General features: G+C 39.7%; 2 protein-coding genes across 8 annotated transcripts in view; one reads left to right on the top strand and one right to left on the bottom strand.

The window, feature by feature from the left end:
• DLG2 (discs large MAGUK scaffold protein 2) overlaps nucleotides 1-12,881 on the bottom strand; it is a 486,684-nt gene that overhangs the window by 81,499 nt on the left and 392,304 nt on the right. For all 4 annotated transcript variants that reach the window (XM_030234136.2, XM_030234140.2, XM_030234138.2 and 1 more), the window contains one exon: nucleotides 7,244-7,358. In XM_030234136.2, the coding sequence (XP_030089996.1) occupies nucleotides 7,244-7,358 (115 nt within the window). The remainder of the gene's footprint in view (nucleotides 1-7,243; nucleotides 7,359-12,881) is intronic.
• Nucleotides 1-12,881, top strand: part of ANKRD42 (ankyrin repeat domain 42) — a 268,662-nt gene that overhangs the window by 175,657 nt on the left and 80,124 nt on the right. The window lies entirely within an intron of this gene.

The following is a 12,881-nucleotide window of genomic DNA, read 5'->3' as shown; positions in this document are numbered from 1 at the left end:
GCTAATAGTTTCAACTCACTATGTATCAAATATATAAATTTTCACAGTCCTAGGGTATCCGTGAGACAATATTGCTGTATGTACAGCATTACATTTTAGGGTAGTTTTTTAGCACCAGACTGCCATGAAACTACAAATCTGAAGGCTTTTGAATTGAGAGTAGTCCAAGATTAATAATCCTCACATGCATCTTTCAGCTGAGAGTGGCACCAGCATTATGAGTCTTAGGACACTTCAGTTAAGGACCTGTGAAAATTTCACAGAAATAATATAAAGAAGTGTGAAATTCTCACAGTTCCCACTGACAGTGAGAGGTCACTTAAAAAAAAAATCCCGACAAAACAGTTTCTCTCCAGATATTCTCTGTTCTTCAATTTTCAGTTGAAATTTTTAATTTTTCATTTGCTCTGCTCTTAGCAGCAGAACGATGAACATGGTAATTTTTGCAAATGCCTTTATGCATTTAAACAGGTTGAGTTTTGCAAGAAGATATTAGATTTGCTTTGCCAAAGACAAGAGTTGTTTCATCTTCCTTTTTCATTTTACAGATAATCACATGTTGTGCAAGCCAGATGCTTCTGCTCTAAACATGAAATTCAATGCAATAAATAAAAACTACTGGATTTACTTCCCACTGTATTAGGTGATTCTTGTATTCCAGCATCTCCCTTATCCTCCTCAATTTCTCAGTGTTTCTGATAATTAATGAAGACCTGGGTGAACAGTTCCTCAGTGATACGCTTCAGCTCTTGAAGGTCTCCCTAGAGCAAAGGTCTTTAAAGCATGCACAGTGACCCTCCTTGCTTTGAAAAATAAAGATTTACACTGTTTCCTTGGTTCTGAATCTGAGCAGCTCTCACTGAAGCCAGGGAGAATATTTGTGCCAGGAGGATGTACAAAAGATTCTTATTGTCAGGGAAAGAACCATTAAAAAGTAGCAATTGAATATTCAAAAACTCTTACTTACCCAGGACATGTGAAATGAGTGACATTCTAACAATTCCAGTGTGAAAAGGAACTTCAAGTCCAATAAGCCATGTCATAAATTTAGTTTTTGTGTGTACCTATCAGGCCATTCCCAAACTTATCTGCATTATGCCATTTATGACACATTTTCTGAATGCATGTTTTCATTCTGTGCTACAATTGGGACCATTCAATTGCCCAGGAATCTGAGGTAAGTGAAAAAATTGTACAAAAATTCCATTTTCCTCCACTTACTGTTCAGTAAAGGGAATTCTAATAGTTCTATAATGCCATTAAAGTATAGGCATCGCTATGTAAGCTATTTCCTCATTAAAACAAAAAAATAATGTCTAGGTGCCAAGCTCACTCAAATTTTCTCACCAGAAATCTGTATTTCAGTGACTTTCAGTGCTGCAGAACCTCAAAGAAACCGCAGTTTGGATGCTCCCAGATGCTGGAGTCATAAACTCATCCAGCTTGATGACCATGTACTGAGTGTATGTGCATCCTCAATAGTGCTAACTAAAGTGACAAACGAATTCAGAAGGAATCCTGGGGAATAAGAATATGGGAAAAAAACCCAGCCTAATTAAACAAGACTGTTGGTGTTTCCAACCTATGTTGCAGAAGAATGCTCAGACAACAGTCAGAATGATGTTACAGCTCACAGATATGCATATGAACACACACGTGTGTTTGTGAGAGAGCGAGAGAGAAAGATTTTGAGTGTGCATGGGATTCAGGTCACACAACATGAAGTGTCTCTAATATTGATGTTTACATCTCAGCTAATCACCAGAGGCTCTTTCCACTCAACTGTGAGAAAGAGACATTTTTAGGGCATGATTCGCCTGAGCAATTTTAGATGTCGACTTCTGGATGACATGAATTGTACTCTGAAAGTGCCAAGTGCACTCCACTGACTCAAGAGAGATACTAGGCAATTTGCTTAAGTGAAGATTTTTAAGTGAAGATTTTTGCAATGTGTATGTAGATATAGCATGTAATTAACACTAAAATATCTATTTGGATTTTATATATATATATATATATATATATACATATATATATACACACATACATAAATATCTTGCAAAAAAGTATTCTCTCTCCTCCTTGTAACGGGTATTTAATCATGGCCATTTCATACCTCTCTCTGGTTTCCTCAGTACCTCCTTCTGAAAACACCAGTGCAATTACCTCTTCATTACATTTCTGCTTCCAGACCTACATACTAGAGCCACACATCACCCAGTCTGATCTAACATGTGTTCAGGTTTCAGTACCACGATGCCTCCAAGAATTGCATTTTTCAGGCGGATTTCAGACTGCATTGCAGCCAGCTGTGCAGGTTCACAGGAGAATTCTGCCCATGCAGCCCTGACCTGATGTTCACTTGCCTGAGGGGGTTCACTGCCTCAAAGAAGACAGAGAGACTGAAGGTGGTTGTAACAGACACTGCATGGAACAAGCCCTGGATATCAGACTCAGTCTTCACAAACTGCCTCAAATGAATTTCAACTGTAGCTCTGAAAACTTCAAAAGTGAGAATTTCTCTGATCTGTTGAAAGTCAAAGTCTCACTAGTGGAAGATGTCCCTGCCCATGGCAGGGGTTTGAAACCAGATGATCTTTCAAGTGTCTTCTAACCCAAACCATCAGTGATTCTATGATATGGCAACATGCTAATCTCTAAATTCAGGAAATTTGTGTAAAGGTGTCTAATACCTAATGGAGAATCCATTGTGCTGACAATGCGAGTAAACCACCCAAAGTACCTCAGCTTTGACTTCCCTTTTGCTGAGCTAAGTTGTGATGGTAAATCTCCAGATTCTTCCTCATGGCTCAATTAAGAAATGAACCTGAACACACATATTTTTGACACATAATACTACATGTTTGTATGGCCCATATCTATCACAGCTATGAAATGCTTAGCAATAATTCCAGTTAGAAGAAGACAAAAATGTAGTGGACTAAGAGGCACCTCTTTGCACCATGCACATTTTTTATAAATAGTGCAACATGGACTGGAAATAAAAAGGTCAATCGTAAGCATCTTCATCTTACTGGGAAGAGCCTTGGGCTCACTTCCCACTGCAGTGCTTTTCCATGCACAGTGGAGAGGCAGCTGCAGAACCACTTCTGACATTGCAGCTGGATCCAGTCCTGTCCCAGCCCTGATTTCCATCCCCACCTTTACAGCCAATTGTACCACTCACTTTGTACTGATGAAATCAGGTTTGGTCACTGACAGAACTCAACAGACTTTAAACAGAGAAATGGCAGTGAAAGGGTTGGGGGGGGTGTGAAGCTTTAGAGTAATTTCTGCAGTGATACACCTCCATGGTGCCTGTTTGTGCCTTTAGACAACTGGAATTTTTAAATATAAACATTATTTCAGAAGTTGTCTGGTTTGAATAAAGCTTAAATGGTGACTGTTTATGCTAAGTGTATCTCACTACTTTTCATCTGTAAACCAAAAGCAGACGCTAAGACGACAGCTTTGGGTGCCAGGTAATTCCTGAAAACCTCTTCTTTGCATGTGCAGTGGCAATTAATGAAGCATCTACTCTTCTCCTCAGAAATCTAACACAAGTAGTTTAAGCTCACGAATAATCTAGTAAAACAACAGGAAAACTGTTTAAGCTCTGTTTCCTCCAAAGTTTGGAAGTTAAAGTTTCAGTGACTCCAATTCACCAAACTTTTTAAAGAGCTGTACTTCTCTGATGCTTAACTCTTCAAAAGGCTGTCATGTTCCACAGCCTGTGAGTTAAATAACATGATCTGGCATTTCCTAGGAGTAGCAACAGTAACCACATATAACCTAGAAATTTGACTACTGATATGGACCTAGAAAGACAAAGCAAAGCATGTATTTATTTCAAGACAAAGAAATATATAATCTTAAAAGAACAGATTTTAAAACCTTGAGCTAAAAAGACAAAAAAAAAGACATGAATTTGCATAAGACCCTGCTATGCATGTATATAGCACGATGTTTAGCTGGTGATGGGTTTGTTTATTCTCCTGGTTGATCATGAGCTGATGATTGAATTCCAATGACATAAAAAAAGATAATAGCAGACTTTTTTTTAGCCTATCATTGCAGTTAGTTAATTCAATTTAAATTCTTTCACTTTCCCCACCACATAAAGCACGAATAATAACATTTTCTATGTTTCCTATCTATTGTCCCACTTTCTGCATTTCTTTCTGTATTTTTTTTCCTCAACAGATCTAGTGAGAAAGAAGTTGTGAGCTCCCAAAAGGACTAGAAGTATTTCCTACTGCTCCATCCTCCCCTGGAGACTCCTATTTTGCCTTTAGTGTTGTGGACTCTGACAACATCTCAAACAGAGCTACAGGGTCTGCAATAAAAAAGCAACAGGCAGCACTGAAGAAAAGAATCCAGGAAATTAATGGGAAATAATCCAGGAGGTGTCAGAGAGACAGAGAGAAAAAAAGAAAGAAAAAATTAATGCAAATCTGAAACACCAGACTATGCAGAGATAAGAGATCATGGCAAAGAGCTACGCAATTTCTCTGAACACGTAATTCTTGATTTCCTTCCTGTGTTGTTTACACTCCTTAAGTGAGACTTTTAATTGCTTTTAGCCACCTACACTCAGCCCTTTAACTCTATATTACATTTTGTCCCACTTAACTGAATATAGCTTCTTTCACACATCTCAGTGCTATGCTTCTATAGTAGGGGCTGGATGGGGAAATCACAGACTGTAAGGTAAAGAAGAAATCCCTGCATCCAATAAACTCCACATCCACTGCCATAACTGTAGCTTTACTTTTTCTCACTCTCTTTTGTTGGCTTTTTTATGAGCAGGTAATGACACTTATTTTCAACTATTACAACCTACCTGGATCTTAATTTATTTCCTTGTGTTACCTAGAATATAGTGTTTTGCTTCAATTAAGCTTTCTGGTTAAAGAATAACCATGCTTGCCATACTCAGTGAAGGACAGCAAAATCACTACATCCCAAAGAAAGGAAAACAGCAAACTTGAATCATAAACTTGGCATTACAGCTAGAGATTTACAACAACATATGGTCATTTGCCTCTAGCTCTCTTGCACATGCTGACTAAAATAATCCATTGAAAGAGAAATGTCCTCAATTGTAAGAATAGAAACCAAATGCTAGATTCTAGCTTTTTACATGGGCCCTGCCTCTAAAGAGTATCCATAATGAGAAAATTTTCATCTCTAAAAACATTTCTGAGCCCACATTTATTTTTCCTGAGTGCCTAACATAGACACAAACTACCTTTGTAATTAGTGCATGTGAATTGAAGTGACAGTGACAGGCACAGGCTGCAGGTGCTACTGCACCACAAACACATTATGGTAATATGTGAGATACAGAGCCTCTCCAGCAGGCTGCTCAGACATGGGCACAGCCAGTTGTGTGGGTTTGAGAGAAAACAGTAAACACTGACAAAAGTGACCGAGGCTTTTGTGGCTTTCTGCTTCAGAGGTTTGGGCATTTGTTGGAATGACTGTGAATAAAAGAACAGGTTTTGCATTTGTGGTTTGGGAAGTGCCATTTAGATAAGCAGCTAAGACATCAAAGGCTCCTGCAGTGAAGCACCAGGGCATGGCAGCTTAGTGAGACAGATCACAGCTGGAATTCATGAACTAGCAGAAAACTGGGCTCATCAGTGCTGCACATGGAGCAATACTGTACAGAAGAGCTAGGCTAGTCTAGATGCAGAACAGATATCTCAGCTTGGCTCAGAGTGCAAGTTAATAAGCCTCAGTTCTCAGCAGAGCTTCCCAGGCCAATGCTCACATGGGGGGATCAAGCTTTGTTGCTGCTCAAACTGCAGTAAGGTGTTCAGGACCCTGGTGTTAGCCCTTTATGTGGACACCTCAATTAACCTGCAGTTGCTGGCTTGGGCTTCTCACACCATTACTTCCTACATTTTGGGTTCCTGGCTTTTCTCAAGAAAGGAAGCTTGGATCTATCCATCCTTAAACACACAATTGTAGCTTTTCATAAAATGCAAATTCAGGGAGCTGACCAAAGCTCTTGACAACAAAATCACTCTGGTCTGGAAAAAATCTGCTTCAGGTCAGAGAAAGTTAGAGATGCCTTAAAAACTTCAATACTGCTAATCTGACCTTGCCCAAAAGCCACATCACTGGTAAGAGTGATCCATCTCCCTTCAGTCATTGCTCTTTCTGACACCAGTACCAATTAGTGCTTCATGTGGTTGTTGCCCATTAGAACAAGATCCTTCATGCTAACATTAAAGTTTTCCCTTCCTTCTCTGCTACCTTACTCCTTCACGCTGAGAGCATAATGACAAAATGTAGAATTTAGCCTTAATTGGATCTCTGCAATGTTATCACCTGAATTAGCTCCCCTGTGAATAATTATCACTGCCTAGAGGCTGACAAATTGCTTCCCTCTAGTTCATGACTGTCAGGAATTTCAAATTATATGCTGAGCATGGGGAGGATAGAGGGGACAAAGGGGAGAATGAAAATGAAAGCCTAGAGAAGCATAATTATTAGGATTATTAAAATACTTGACAGATTGCCACAGTCTCCATGAGTCCCAAAAGGGGAGAGTGACAGCAAGAATTTTGCTGGGGCAATTGGGCAACAGACTGGCAAAAGACTGGTACAGTCAAGGTGAAACTACAACCACTGCTCCCAATAAGTGACAAAGGTAATTCCTTTGTTATTCCCCACCCCATTTAAGCTATGGATAGCAGCTTGTTCACCACCTCATCTCCACATTTGATCTTGCTACATAGATGGAAAATTCTTTCCAGCATAGACTGAAAGAAGGGTAAATGTATGTGAGGGGATAGTAGCAGATTGCCATGCATTTAGAGTAGCATATAAGAGTTTGTGTTTTGTAAGGAAAAGGTTTTGGCAATAAGCTGCTCTTCCTGAGAACACTCCTTCCATGTCTGGGCAAGACCTCACACAGAAACACATTCTGTCATTACTCCACAGCATCCATCTCAGATATTGACAGAGCTAAGAAATGTTCATCTCATAAACCCAAATCACTATAAAAGTGTAATGCTCTTTGCACATTACTTGAAATGGCCAAATAGGGCAAATAGGGCTTTTATCCAATTTTCTCATTAATGATGCTGTGCTTAAAAGATGGATGCATTTCTCAGTTAATTTCAAGGCACTTCCTCAGACTTCTTTCCCACAGTGCCAAAACAACAACACACGTCAGACACAGGGAAGGTAGCGGCTGACATATTCCCAGGAGAAGGCTCTTCCTGCTTACCTGACATACAGTGACCTCTTCTGATTAGTCCTCAGGGAGCCAGACCCAGAACTCATGCTGTGATTCATCATCTGCTCACGCAGGTCATGGATTTTTGCCTCAAATCGAGCGTATTCTAAGGAGATAAAAAAACCCAAGAGAACAAAGATATTTTAGTTTACTTGACCTATATAATCATTAAGGCTGCTAAATGCAAATTAACATTAAATTAATGAGTGTCAGGCATGTCTTGAAAATGGAGGTCTAATAGAACCTTGAATTGATGTATTATCTTAGGTAAATATATGCCCTTTTTATTGTGGTACCTGAACATTTCAACACTGCCTAGGTGAGGAATCATATACCCAGACCCATGGTCCTTCAGCTCCAGGAAAGGAAAGGAGGTTTAAAGTGTGTTAACAAATATCTTCCAGTCTGTGGAAACGATGTTGAAAGCAGTTTTCCACTGTACCTTTCCTCCTTCCAAACAACGTGACACCTTCGTAGAGTCAGTGGGACTGAAGTTATTAACGAGTGAAGTAATTATTGTAAAATCCTATCAAAATGAAGGAGATATTTCTATGTCCAATTATCCCCAAAGCAGCTGGAAAAATCACTGTATGAGCAATCAGTCACTTTTTTTACACTACTCACTGAGGCTTGGGCTCTGTTTCTTTTAAATAGGTGGAACCATTATCTCGCTCTTAGGGTGGGTGACCCCAGAAACACCAAACCTAAGCTGCATAACAATGGCACAGAACTGCTCCCCCCACCTCATTCACCTCCACAGTTCTACTGGTGCCTCTGCAAAATGTTGTGACCTGCTGGCCAGCAACATGGGATCAGAGGGAGCTGTATCATTTGGTGAGACTCCTCTCTGACAGGACACAGCCTCATCAGTGGTCCCTCCAGCTGCCGTGCTCCCCTTGCTCATCGTGTGACTCAGTGGGCTGAGTTTTGGCTTGCAAGAAGAAAGGTTGAGGTTTTGGAGACAAGCTCTAATTCCTTGAAGATGAGAACCTCCAGCAGCCCAGAGAGCCATAATTCAACCTAAACCCAGGAAATCTACTGATGTGAGCTATAAGACTAAGCTGAGGGGGTGTACAAAATACATTTCAGTGAGTCAGTGACACTTTAAAGAGTAAGATATTGCAGACTGATGCCAGCAGAGAGAAGATGATGTTCTCTGCACCTCAATGTTTTATTTCACTGATGCCTTCAAAAGAAGGGTCCATTCCCCACAGCAGGGCTAAAGCAGAACTGGAACCAGCACACAAGGTTTCCTGCCTCAAAGGATGGAGGTACATTCCACCAGATTCCACCACCTTACAGCTTAAGCAAATAAATCTTTAGAGTGCATTTATAACCCATTGCTCTGCATCTTGTTTGTTGCTGTCTGAGCTACGTGAAAATGCCGTAAGACAGCAACATTCACATTTTTCTCCTAGAACTCAGCATTATTTTTGTTTGATCATTTGCTGTTCCTACTGGCTCAGTTCCCAGAATGTCTAGATGCTTTGCAGCAACTAATTCATATCATTCTGTGCACTCTACATTTGCATTGGATAATAACACCTGACCTTTCCAAGATCCCACATTTTGCATAGGCACTAGCCACCTTCAAGTGCTTTAGCAGAATGGTTTGATTTGGGGTTTTGTGTTTGGGCTTTTTCCCCTCCTTCTCTCTTGACACATTTTGCCTCCCTTTCCACTGAGCTTCCTTGGCATTACCTACTCAGTCTGTGAAGTGCCAGTGGCTACTTTGCTCATCAGTTGGGAACCACTGCTGTGGTATAAGACTCTTCAGTCTTCCCACATACCTATGACTTCACCGACTGCAACTGAAACTCTGTGTGTCAGGAGAAGAGAAACTCCTACATGCAGACTGTATTTTAGATTTATTCTCTAGCTCGTTTCTTGCTCATTTCTTTCACTCAGAGTACATCTTTAAAATTCTGAAAGATTTAAAAGCACAAATTCTCAGTGGAACTAAGGCTCCTACAAACTCATGTTGTTTTTTTGGAGTGGAGTTTAGTTTTGAATTGTTTATCCCAATGTAGGATTTAACTTTGCTTTATGTGAGTCATATTTGTTCTGATCTCCTGCTCTAGAATTTATTTAGTAAATAATCATCTTTTGAGCAAAGCTTTGTTTAGCTTGTATTTCCTTAAAACCAATCTAACATTTCTTTGTGGCAAATAGGAAACAGGATCTTAAGGACCAAGACTTGCATTTCTCTTCCTCATACCGTATCAGTACTACACAAATAGAATATTACAATTCTAAGGCTTCTTACCAGCTCTCTTTCATTTATGGTGGATACACTGAAGAAGACATATAGTGTAATTCAGCTTCTTTAATGTTTTACATCTGGGCAGTACCAAGGATATGAATGATCTACAGCAGAGCAACTTTCCCTTTAATAAGCATGCCCATCCCAGGCTGACTCTGTATGTAAGGTGTGGGAGTAACTCCCAGATTTAGACACCAATCTGGAGAGTGAGAAGAGAGGATTGAAATTCTGATTTTCTCTAGCACAGCATCCAGCTAACTTGAATATCAGATACTCAAATGATTACAGCTTGGTCAGGTGATGATATTGCTTGTGTTCTGACTTTACAGCACACTTGTAATTAAACCAATTTTAACTGTCTCTAAACTTATTCTGAGTTCAAGAATCTCTCTCTGGGAGACCTCTTGAAACCTCAAGACATATTAAAAACTGTCTAATAAGTGTGATGGAAACTCAAGGTTCAAGGTCCTCCTCCCTGCTTGATACCAAAAATTACTGAAGTACTAATGATATTCTGTTACTTTTTTTCTTGAGATGTTTTTAGCTATGGATTTAAATACATAGATAATGTGAAAAAAATATTATGGGGCTATATTTTCCTACTGTACCTTCTTCACATATTTTTTAGTAAAATATACTGACATGTACACCTGTCCCTTCTTCCTGGCAAATGCCTGGGCCAAGAATTGCATGACCACCAATACAGGCAGTCTTTAACTCAGCTCAGATCAGTTTATTTATTCTCAGTCCTCCTAGCTCTCCTACTGATTCCTAGATACTACAGTGACAGATGCATTTGAAATGTGAACAGAAAAAGAAACAGTGATGATGCTCTGCCATCAGAACTGCTGTGATAGTTCTGCCTACTGGGGAAGAGTCCTTTTTTCTTAACACTTTCTACATTGGGTCATTCCAGGAGAGCTGTCTCCTAATAGCTTTTCATTTGTTAGGTGTGAAAAAGGACAGTGCTAAAGTCCAGAAAAGCACTACATGCTTCCTTCAAATTCAGCACTGAATCTAAATAACACACTTTTCAAGGTTCCTACACAATTAAAAGGACACTGAGGTTGTGACATACTAACAAAACACACAGTCAAAACCCATTCACTACCTTCATGCTCTTTGAAGAAATGGAGAACAAAGAACATGTTGCTCCTGGAATCCTTCATTAGCAAAACTTCCCAAATCTGACTGATAACAATCCATCTGCAAAGTTCCTACCTGCTGCCTAATGTAGTAATGATTTAACAACTCTGGTAGCTTAAGAAACTGACAAGGCAACACATTAGGCTAGAAAGGCAATGGGTGAGCAGACTGTAAGCTGTATTATTTCTGGGGTCAGAACTGATGGTACAATGCTTTGTGCTGGCCTGTGGCTCTTGGACCGTTGCTGTAAAAACCAGGAGAAATGGGTGGAGGGAAGAGTTTGTTCATATGCCAGTTTACAGCTGGCCCAGGGCTCATACAGTGGCAGTGTAGGCAGACCTGAATTTGGCTGTCCCAAAGACACTGATAGGACTCCTTGCTCCTGGAGATGTGGATCTGGTGGCACTGAATGTGAGAGGAGATTGCTGCTGTAAGGAATGGCCAGCTACAGCGAGAGCAAGACCAACTTCCAGGGCTCTGGCAGTGCTGCCACAGGCAAATCCCCATTTGGCCAAGTCTGTTTTCTAATGCTGGCTCCACTCAGCTCTCTGGTCAGTGAGGAGACAGAGCCAGCTTGAATGGCTACAATGTGAAGTGCCCCCAAGCCAGCCAAGGCCAAACCAGCACATTTATCAAATAAAGACACCAGTTTGAATAACTAATGTTTGCCAGCTTCATACAGGCAAATAAATGGGCAGGGAGCTGGTGATTTCCCTTCCATCTCTTCCATTCCAACACCCTGCCAAGTGCTATATCTGGGACTCATATATATTCTAATCTTCAAATATTGGAGCAATCCTTTCCTTTCCAAAGCACTTGGACATGTTGCAAGGCGTGGATAGAACTTTGGGAGTAAATTTCAAACACCTTGAAGCTTCTCCTTAGCTCACATACTGAGAAATCAAAGTGAGGCAAACGGCCAGCCCTGTTAAAAAAACATCTAAAACCTCAAATCCAAAGAGTGATATACTTCATGTTTAGCTGGCAAAGATCAAAAACCTGACTAGTCTACAAAAATCTTGACTAATCCACTTTGGTATCTCAGATGATGCAGATCCCAAAGTTTTTACTGCTGAAGTGATTTACATACCTAAAATTCTGCCAACTCATCTACCCACTGTGCAAGTGGGGTCTTACATGGTGGGAAGGAATTGTTTTAAGACACAGACACCCCTCCCTTTTGAGCTTCCTGTTGACTCTCTTTGGTGGCCCATGCTCAGATTTGGTATGTGAACTTTTGTGAGTCTGTTTCCTTAACACATAAGTCTCTCCACCTATCATGAGTCTTTCCGATGAGTTTGTGAGATTTGTGATGGATACAAAGACAATAAAGACAGTTTGGGATGAGTTTTGCTGTGATATCTTTTCATATACATGGAGCAAGAACTTCTATTTATATAAGCAGTACATCAAAATTCTAGTTTAAAAAAAATTAAAATGACTTCATAAACACCCTAAAAGACTGAGGATACAAAAAATACTTGAGAACACAAAACAGCTCCTGGAAGTCTTAGATGCTTTTGGGAGACAAAGAAGGAATTCAAGAAAGTAAACATGAAAATCAATTAATTTCTGAATATAAAAATAGCAAAGATGGAGATATTATATCTGATGGCTTGACACTACTTTTTGGTCATAAAATAAAGACTAGCTATGTTAAATAAATAAATATTCTGCAACTTTTCTATGAGAAAAAGTCGCAGAATTTTACAAAGCTACACCGCCGTTATTTTTTACTTTTATGTTTATATCAAAGATTGTAGTATTGACTGAATTTAGAGAACATGATAACAAAAACCCATCATCCTACAAGTAAAGCGTAGTTAAGAAACTGAAATGCTGATATATCATACAATAGTGAAAATAACAGCTCAGCTGCCCAGCCCATGTCTTTATCCCTTGAACACTTTTAGTGCTGGCCCCTTTGGAGAGATAGCAATTCTTTTGCCAGCAGGTAGCAGAGTTTGCTTTTCTGTGTAAGTCAAGATAATCACTGTTTGCTTCTACATGATAGGAGGTTTACTAAAAAGTAGAAATTCAAAAATGGAAGGTAAAACTTGAATTGTCCGATTTCAACAGACTACATGGTTTAAAAAAACTCACCAAACCACAAAACACAAGCAAACCAAGAAGGCATTAATTAGAGACCTCTAAAAAGGTATCTTGCATAGCTCTAGAAAGGACACTAAAGGAACAGCTGCCAGAGACTAGCTTCTCTAT

This window comes from Serinus canaria, chromosome 1 (assembly GCF_022539315.1).
Source record: "Serinus canaria isolate serCan28SL12 chromosome 1, serCan2020, whole genome shotgun sequence".
Taxonomy (NCBI): domain Eukaryota; kingdom Metazoa; phylum Chordata; class Aves; order Passeriformes; family Fringillidae; genus Serinus; species Serinus canaria.
This window is presented reverse-complemented; position numbering and strand designations above follow the sequence as displayed.